Source organism: Scylla paramamosain, chromosome 10, assembly GCF_035594125.1.
Source record: "Scylla paramamosain isolate STU-SP2022 chromosome 10, ASM3559412v1, whole genome shotgun sequence".
In the NCBI taxonomy this organism is placed as follows: domain Eukaryota; kingdom Metazoa; phylum Arthropoda; class Malacostraca; order Decapoda; family Portunidae; genus Scylla; species Scylla paramamosain.
This window is the reverse complement of record NC_087160.1, coordinates 27,496,756-27,506,931: the sequence shown is the minus strand read 5'-3', so window position 1 is coordinate 27,506,931 and position 10,176 is coordinate 27,496,756. Positions and strand designations below refer to the sequence as shown.

The 10,176-nt window shown below is 41.8% G+C and overlaps 1 protein-coding gene across 3 annotated transcripts in view; it reads left to right on the top strand.

Annotated features, from left to right (window-relative positions):
• The first annotated feature begins 3,133 nt into the window (after window positions 1-3,133).
• Window positions 3,134-10,176, top strand: part of LOC135104461 (unextended protein-like) — a 123,780-nt gene continuing 116,737 nt past the window's right edge. For all 3 annotated transcript variants that reach the window (XR_010270451.1, XM_064011929.1, XM_064011930.1), the window contains exon 1: window positions 3,134-3,720. Coding sequence is in view for 2 of the 3 variants with exons in the window: in XM_064011929.1 (XP_063867999.1) it covers window positions 3,149-3,720 (572 nt within the window). In the remaining variant the exon portion in view is untranslated. The remainder of the gene's footprint in view (window positions 3,721-10,176) is intronic.

The window sequence follows — 10,176 nt, the reverse complement described above, 5'->3', positions numbered from 1 at the left end:
ATGGATGACACCATTTTATTTTTTAATACCAAATTAATGAACACATAAAAGAAAACAATATGGAAATAAAATGTATAGTGATGGAGTAAAAAAGATAAATGAATAAAAAAAAAAAGTTATATAGAAATCTTGCATTATAGCTTTTATTCCGTTGTGAAAATAAAATAATCAGAGCTACGTTATGCCTTGTTCTTTGAAGTCGTCATCTCACAACAGACACAGGATACGGCAAGACTTATTCAAAATATTAATTGTTAGTTATTGATAAAGGTGACAGTAATAGTGATAAAAATATGAGTACAAAAAAGATCAACAACAAAAAGAATATAAACAGTGATTATAACTACGGTAATAGGTAATTATTTCAACACTGTAGAAAATGAAGCTTGGTCATACTATTTTACAAGTTAACAAGAACATTAATGCAGATGTACTACATGTGTGGGGGGGGGGGGGCAAGAGGAGGGGATAATATAATTTTTTTTTTTTTACTTTTATTCAGTCTCTCTCTCTCTCTCTCTCTCTCTCTCTCTCTCTCTCTCTCTCTCTCTCTCTCTCTCTCTCTCTCTCTCTCTCTCTCTCTCTCTCTCTCTCTCTGTCTGTCTCAGTCGAATAATTGGTGATCACTGAGTGAAGATGTAACAAAGCTCATCCTTTCAGCTGTTCTATAAACGGACTGTACAAGCTTTACATGAGCTGGCTGAAGAATGATTGGTCAAAAGGAGAGTGTGTGACTGAAGGGTGTCCGTGTCCTATTCGGAATTCGTTCCTCGTGGACAAAAGTGACAGACTACTATTTTCCAAAGTGAGAATACAGATTGTTGGCATTGCAGTGATACAAAATAATAGATAAATCAGTAAACAAAAAGACAAGAAAAATGAACGTACGGTATGAAAATTTAGTTAAGAATGCAAACTAGTTAAAATTCCAGCACGCCCAGTGCTGTAAGAAAATATAATCATAACTGATTACGAAAGAAAGGAAGGTCATCTGCTCCGGGGTGCCGGGGGAGCGGCGGCCCTTTTACGTTATCCCTTTAGAGGAAAGTAATATGAAAACTTTGCCATAATTCTCTTTGAATTATTAGTAATCGGTCGTTTCCACGAAGATGGATCTTGCTAAAAATACGAAGAACATTTATGATGTTGAAGTCCTCTTGCTTTATTGCCTTTTACAAGAGTTATCCTGCGCAGTATTATATGCATTAGTTGCTGCAGAACGCTAACTACTCCCTCGTCTATTACAACTGATTGCTTTAAGGAAAGTTTGTTAGTCTTTGGTGCCTCGAAGTTTAAATTCCATTCTTCAAAACTCCATTTACCATTAACTATAACTTTTCAGATAATTACGTTTTCTCTTTTGATAGCTACTTTGAACATTTCTGTTTGTACTTCATCAAGAGTTTTAACTGAAAATTCCATATTTTATCTTCCTCTCAATTAACTGAGGTGAGGTGTTGTGTATCATTTCTTTTCTCTAAATTCTGACGATAAGAGCCTTATTCGCTCATGGGTATTTCAGCAGATTAATGAAGGGAGAATGAAGAATCTTCACTCATATAACACGCTCGTGAAGTAAGAGAAAAAAGTTTTGTCTCATCAGTTATTTATTTATCTATTTATTATTGTTTTTTCTCTGTATTCTAGTCCTTTAGGATTAACCAAAGTTGTTCTTGTCTTCTGACCTCAATAATTGTAGACAATTTACTTCTTGGAACTATACCGTTCAATGATTTTTTTTTCCTATTTATTTGGATTTTTTTCTTATTTATTTGGATTTTTTTTTTTTAACAAGAATCAGTGAATAGTTTTATTCCCCACCCTTTTCTTTCTTTCTTTCTTTCCTTTTTTTTTTTTTTCTTTCCTTTTCAGTGGTAGGCTGAAATAGTTTGTTTTACTCTGGCTTTCAATTCTCCTCCAATCTAATGTAGATTTCCTTTAGGAAGGTGACTAGATCAGTACACAATAGAATTTGAAAAAAAAAAAATGTATCCGTTTATCGAAACGTGATTTTAGTAGCATTTGGGGTGCTTGTTTGACAACTATCATAAAATACTTTGTGCCTAAAGAATTAATCTAATATACTGTAATATAGCAACATAGTACAAGATGTACACTCCGTTCTTCTTGTCCGTAATTATTTTACTGTGTTTATACATTAGGATCCATTTTCACATTTGGCTCCTTTCTGTCCCGCCATGGCGAGGAGCCCACGGAACTTGGCCTAGTTACTTGCATGTACGTGCCCATCAGTCACGCCGCCTTACTCTCGGCGCACAAAGCAGATGGATTGCCCACACGGCGGCAGGTTCGGTGGAAGAGGCCAACGTTGCAGCCGCGGAGATCGAATCATCGGCAGCAGTCCAATTGTACTGCACGTCATTACCTGGTATTACTTACTAATAAGTAGACATGTGTGTGTTATACAGTACTCATATGTATAAATATAATTCATAACAAGCTATGTATGTTGATACAAAGGAAAGATAGTGGATAAGCTATATTAATTTTTTTTTCTCGACTTTATCGATACATTCCGTATATTTTCATTACAACTATATATATATATATATATATATATATATATATATATATATATATATATATATATATATATATATATATATATATATATATATATATATATATATATATATATATATATATATATATGAGCTATACAATTGAAATGAAAATATACGAAATATATCGATAAATTCGTGTTAGATCGAGAAAGAAATAGCTTATTCACTGTTTTTGTATAAACATGCATAACTTGATTATAAATTCTGATACATAAATGTTTAAGTACACACACACACACACACACACACACACACACACACACACACACACACACACACTCTCTCTCTCTCTCTCTCTCTCTCTCTATCAGACGAAAAAAAAAAAACGGTGCGCCTTTAAACCTTCACGATTGCGTCATAATAGAAAACGGGAACTCGATGTAAACAAACCATAAATTTAGTTGTCGTTTTATTTTCGCGATGTAATGATAGTCATCAAAGTAATCGGTTAGGATTTGTCTGTTCCAGTAGAACAATTTAATGATAAGTTTACGAAGGCTAAAAACTGTCAATATTATCTGAATCTCACAACAAAGCCTCATAAACGTTTATTGATTGCGCCAATGCGCGCGACGGATAGCTGGCAGTGGCTCGCCCGCGCCGTTGAGCCTCAGATCACCATGGCAGCTGGTTGGGGGTGGGCGCTTAAACATTTCATATTGTGCGTTCTCGTGTGTGCTGGCCATGTGTGTGCGGGGCGCCGTGTTCCGGTCAGGATTGATGCCATATTCACTTCGGGAGCCAGTCTTCAGTGGAAGCCCAATGACGGTGCCGTGGTGGTGGCCGGCGAGGAGACAAAGCTGGAGGTTTGGGGCTCAGGACTCTCTAGGAGAGTGGAAGTTGGGCTGACGGCGGCGCGGGGGGTGCAGGGGACGCCGTGCCGGGCCCATGTCACGCCCCCTCTTGTCCCTGCCAATGACACCAACACCCACAACTACGCCGCGTACACCATTCCGGCAAGCTACACCAGTCCTATCCCTGTGAAAGATGAGCTGGAGCTGTGGGTGTGCACGCAGGAGCAACACCCGATCAGCAGCAGCGGCCGCACTCGTCACGCCGGGGGCTGGGTGCACCAGGGACAGCCCACCCATCTCCTGCTGTTGGCCAGCCAGCGGACGCCCGTCCACAGACTAAGGTAAGTAGACAGACAGACAGATTCCCTCTGGAGCTGGGACATTATCCTTTGAGTGCCACCTTTGGCACCCCTCCACCAGGCATGGCTCTGAGGCCGTTGACATTTATCATTGTAAACTCCAAATCCTATCTTACTCATAGTTTTTATCTAGACTCTAAACAGTTACACTTGGTTAGTTATTTTCCCATCAACCTTATGTTTGCATTTTATCCCATCCATTCCCCACCGGAAGTGTCAGTGACCGTCAAAACTGGTTCTCTAGTATTTTGAACGGAGGCCCGGTGCCGAGGCTCGTATTCAGAGCATCGGGTACATACCGCCAATGTGTTTGTCTCTGAATAGGATGTGACAGTTTATCACGCTCTGTCGCGAGACATACAACCAGATCACACACGTCCGTGGTACCACGTGTTGCCTGTTATTACCGGAGAATGAATAAAAATGTGGTTTAGACCACTTTAAGTATATACCCACTAGACATCACGATTCAATTATTTTATTTACTTATTCATTTATGTATGCATTTTATTTTTTAGGCGAAAAAAAGTTTAATGTAATTTTATTTAGTTTTATTATTTATTTATTTATTTAATGCACTTTACATATTTCCCTGATCTGTAGCTATAAGCCGGCGCAAGCCAGTTTATTGCGTTGGTGTAAGACTGTTAGGCAAACTCCTGCACACCTGCCGGACACCTTCACTAGCGTTCCCGTGCTTGTCACCAACATTTTTATTAATCTCGCATTACGGCGGACTGTTTATTTGTTTCCCGATAAACAGTAGGTGATAAGATGTATAAGTAGATCGCCAGTGATGAGGTTTTACTTCGTTACTCATGTCATTCTGAGTACACTTTCGCCATATTTCGGTGTTGACTGTGCCTGGCAAACGTTTGAGTGGCATTATCATTATTATCATAGTAACGTTATCACTGAGGATAGCGACTGTTGCTTTTATTCTCAGTGATTTAATATCTGCTACAGAGATCGTTATCACTTAATTTGCTATTTCCCTGCCTACTTTGCTAATATACGTTAAGTTTCGAATTGTTGTACCGCACATCAGTCACCGATTAGTTTGCTGTCGTCTGTCACTTGTGATGTTAAATACTGAATGATTGGTGTGTATCTGTGTGTGTGTGTGTGTGTGTGTGTGTGTGTGTGTGTGTGAGAGAGAGAGAGAGAGAGAGAGAGAGAGAGAGAGAGAAAGTTACCCCGTGACCAAAAACGTTCAGAGCCACTGCCATGTCTCCTGTGTTTGCTTTTAAGAATAACAAAATATGAAGTTAAGAAATTGGTATGGGCTTCCACGGACATCCTGTGTCGGCGTCGGGGCGATTACGAAGAACCATTCCAGGATTTTTGCAAGTGCCACTTCAGCTTTACCCATAATACATTGTAAACTGGCCCCTTAGTGAAAATAAACAGGTAAAGTAAAAAAAAAAATGAAAGTGCTTGAATAAATAAATAAATAAATAAATAAATAAATAAATAAATAACGCGCGCGCGCGCGCGCGTGTGTGTGTGTGTGTGTGTGTGTGTGTGTGTGTGTGTGTGTGTGTGTGTGTGTGTGTGTGTGTGAATGATCACTTTCTGGCCAGTGCGAGTGTGTTGGAATGTGTCGGTAAGCGCAGGAGCCACGCATGTGTCGAGTGCCACAACAGTCTGCAGACCGCGCTTCTGCAGTACTCTGGGAGAGGGGAGGGGACAGGACAGGGGTAGAAGTCTCGGATCATGAACAAAAGAAAACGCGAAACCTTTATATTTAAAAATGTAGATGGCGTTCCTTAGGTGCGTCGGTGACATTTGAGGGACAGATGGCTTCCAGACGCAAACATTTAGTTTATGAGGAGGCCGCTGTGTCCAGGGAGGGTTGCTGCTTCTGTTGTTGTTGTTGCTGATGTTGTTGTTGTTGTTGCCGGTGTTGGTGTTGTTGGTGTTGCTGTTGTTGTCGCTTGCTGTTGCTGGTGTCCGCTAGCTGGTTATTTCTCCTTCTAACTATGCATTAGAATCTAAACGTTTTAACACTAAATTAGCCGTTTTTTTTTTCACAATAAAGTAAAAATAGATATTAGCTGCAATCGATGAGAGAAAAAGATGAATAAAAGTTTGGGTAGAGAATCTCCGTGTAGACAATTAGTATGCTTGTCTGAAATGATGTGTTTAAATTATTCGTGCTGGCCGACCTTTCGCCCGCGACATCGAATGTTTTATATTGTAGGTTCGCAGTTTATTCATGGACTTATATGCATGACGGAGCTGAAGGTCGCTGGTGTCCTGATATGAAGAATGCCACGTGCTTCAAAGATTTGCTAGACGTCATGAAAAAAAAAAAAAAATCATCGGGACAATTCATTTGAAGTTCTTAAAGGAAATAAAAAAAAAAAAAATCTTATCTTTGGAAGGCTTCGGTCTCAAAGTTTGGTCCCTGGAAGCGTTTGAGGAGGCGGGGGGAGGGGGTGGCGGTTGGCGAGGAAGAGGAGGCGGCAGGAGGCATGGATGGCTGGGCAGTTTTAAACTGTAGTGGCTTCAGTTTTGGAAGGACCAGGGAAGTGTGGTTTGTAGAACGATGCGTATTTTTCTCCTCATCTTTGACTTTTAACTACATCATCGCTTACACAGAGAAGATATAAATAAATAGTGGTGTGGAGTTGTGTTGTGAGTTGTAAGTCAGTACGGTCACCGTTTGTTTTACCTCGAGCTGTTTCTTATCAGCACATCTTCGCGATAAGCAGCCAACACTTTATAAGCGATTCGTACAGAAAGTACGTTGCGTAATGACGAGTCTCTTTTTCTTCATCTCACCGGCATTGAAGCAAGAACGTTTTGTGTGTACAGAAGGTTTGGCAAAGTGACAGTAATACTGATATTTTTTTCGCACGTGGGGAAAGGAGACTAATGAAAAGTTTATTTTTATTCATTTATTTATTTATTTATTTATTTATTTTCAGCTGATGTAAAGGGGTCTGGTTAAGAACTACAGAAAAACCAAAATCTCTTTCTCCAAAATTATATAGATCATTAAATAATGATTGATGGCGAGGAGATCTTATAGTATATTTTTCCATATATTTGGATTGCTATGCATCACGTTTCAAGCGACGCCCCCTCCCTTTACCCGCTGCCTCGCGTCACCGGACACTTGGCGTGCGTCAGCGTCAACTTAGCTGATGCTTAAGGCTTTTGTTTGACATACTGGTAGAGCAGGGTGGTCCAACTTCTTCGACATCTTGGGCCACTTCAGCACTAAACGGTTACAGGGACGGCCACTAATATATATATATATATATATATATATATATATATATATATATATATATATATATATATATATATATATATATATATATATATATATATATATATATATATATATATATATATATATATATATATATATATATATATATATATATATATATATATATATATATATATATATATATATATATATATATATATATATATAATCCTAGTAATCCTGCTTCCTATTATTATTTCATATACAGGCAAAGAAACTTCGTCTGTGTTTTTCGTGTACAAGATAAATTTATATTACAAACAGTCGCGGGTCACAGACAATGAACTGGTGGACAACTTGTGGCCCGCGGGCCCGTAGTTGGGCTACCCTGCTCCATCTGTAGCCTAAAAGAAAACCAGTTAGTAAGGCGCTCTTGAGCAGCAATGCACATGAACCATAATGAATATTTTCCCTAGTAGGGCGATGCAGTTAGGCCATGGTCCAGCACATGGAGCCAGGTAATAGTGAGAAGTGAGCTATTTCAAGAGGGCAATGTCACCACACCGGAACTTAATTGACCAGCCTGATTGGATCTCTATTTCTTTTTACTTTACAGTGAAGTGTATTTGTTCTCGGTTTTGTAGCCCTTTGGCCAGCTTCCTTTATATGTAAGAGACAAGCTGAAAAAAAGGAAGTCAGTGTGGCGCGTGGTCACCTGCTGCACTGCCGGCGTTGTGCTGATGGCCAGAGTGTTGGTCGAGCATTCCAGGGACCCTGCCGTGCGCCACCAAGGTTGAGAAACAGTCTCTCATCCTTGGTGCGCGAGGATCTTTCGGGGGATTCAGTGCTCTCTCTCTCTCTCTCTCTCTCTCTCTCTCTCTCTCTCTCTCTCTCTCTCTCTCTCTCTCTCTCTCTCTCTCTCTCTCTCTCTCGAGAGAGAGAGAGAGAGAGAGAGAGAGAGAGAGAGAGAGAGAGAGAGAGAGAGAGAGAGAGAGAGAGAGAGAGAGAGAGAGAGAGAGAGAGAGAGAGAGAGAGAGAGAGAGAGAGAGAGAGAGAGAGAGAGAGAGAGAGAGAGAGAGAGAGAGAGAGAGAGAGAGAGAGAGAGAGACGGGGGGGGATTAATAGTCAATGATGATATGGACGAGGAAGCAAAATCACCATCATCATCACTACCGCCACCGCCACCGACTTGTCCAGTGCTGGAAGTTACAGCAGCTTAAGACCTTCTACATAAAGGCACTCTGTCTTATTTGTCATATTTGTCATCCGCTGTAATTTATTGCTCACTTTTCATTCACTAAGTCAAAGGCGGCAGTGTTTTTCCTTCCGCTGCCTTCCCTCACGTCGGTAATGAAGCATTACAAAGTCACCTGCAGCTTCCTTCCCGTGCCAGGGCTGATGCTGGTGTAATATTTGTTGTTTTACTTCATCGTGGAATGTCGAACTGTGTGGGATGAATAAAGACTGCCGCTAGTTGGGCTGAAATCTCACGGCACACGCTGACATTTGCATCCATTTGGTGAGGCCGTTGCATCACCTTCATTACACCAGGTGGTGCCAAGATAGTCCGGAGGATATCCCATGAAGCCGATGTATTTGTGGTAAGCCTCGTATAGGAAAACAAACAAACGAACGACAGCAGCATTTGTTCTAGTTTCACACAGCGGCAGCGGTGGGAGGGGGAACAACTTCAGTGTCGCGCTGCTCCGTCCACTTTCAGTCCTCATTTTCATGTAAATCTCTCTCTAGGAATATTGTCCTTTTTATCTTAAGGCCGCTGTGCGTCGCCATGCAGAGTCTGCGGGAATTATTTTGTTCTTGGCGGGAGGAGCAGTGACGGGCACACATCCCTCTACTGGGATGGTGCTTGCAGACCCGTTCACCCCGCGCTCCCTCTGCTCGCTTGATGTGGCATAAAAAGAGAGAGAAAAAAAAAAAAGCCAGTGTTGCCTGCTCGGTAATTTACCCATTGCTGGTGTACGAGTCAGGCTTGTGTATGTGCGGGGAGCTAACTGAGCCTCGGGTGGCTAAGCACTTTTGTGGTAGTAAGCTTTACTCAATTGAGGGAATGCAACTGTGGTTTGGTATTCGTAAGAACACCAACACACATAAATAGTGCAGTGCCTGACGCTAAACACGAAGGCTACAATGGGTCTAGCTATCACAAATTCATTGTATTTTCAGTCCTGCCCTCGTGAGCTTGTTTTTGTGTGTGTATGTGTGGGGAGGGGATTCGCGCGCGTGCGCTCAGGAACATTTCTAGGTTTTCATTATTAGAACCTGAATGACTAGATGGTAGAGTCGAAAACACCTTGTAGCTTAGACTGGTAGTAAGTTGCCGTGCGTGGCAGGTAAACATATTCCTTTCTTTGTATGTGTGTGTGTGTGTGTGTGTGCGTGTGTGTGTGTGTGTGTGTGTGTGTGTGTGTGTGTGGTGTTGGGGTGGCGAAGCAAGAAAGCGTGACGTAAGTAGCTCCTCCTTGAATCACACAATGTTAAGTCCACGAGAAGATGGATTTATGTGGTGCTAGGCATGTGGAGAGTGGCGGGCCGCGTGGGCATGGCTCCACTCCTTCAATCAGCAGCGAGGACTCAGGACACGTAAATATGCTTAAGTACATGCTGAAGTCACGTATGAGGGGGAGAGACTGTAGGGCTTGACACAAACCTGTTATTTGGTTCTATATTTGCTGTATCTCCTTGCCATCCTTACTATCTCCAGCTCCCCCTCCCCTCCACCATCCCTTCATCCCAGTGTTTGTAAGCGGGAAGTAAGTGTAGAAATCGCTGCCTTGCTCGCGACCCCCGCCTCTCTCGTTGGCAACTGCCGCTCGATAGCTGGTTCTTAGCCAGTAACCTGTACAGGTCCGCGCGAGGTCCATGACGGGACGCTCCTGCTGAGCTGCCCTGACGGGTCTGTTTGTTGATACAGTTCCGGGTCCCTCGTCAGGGCGGCGCGGGTGTCTGTATGCATGGTGGTGTAGTTTCTTGGTGTGCGTGTAAGTAGACGCCACACGTTATCTTATAGGGACAGTTATTTTCATGCCATCACTCGAAGCAAGTTGATGTATATCGTCAGGTTGGGAAATGAACTACGACGGCTTGAGATCTCAGTGTTATAGCGGGATAAGGGGCGCCTGGTGCACGGTAACACCCATGTCTTAGCTGTCGTGGGGAAGTGGAAACTGAAGACGTCTCTCACAGAGTCAATGTTT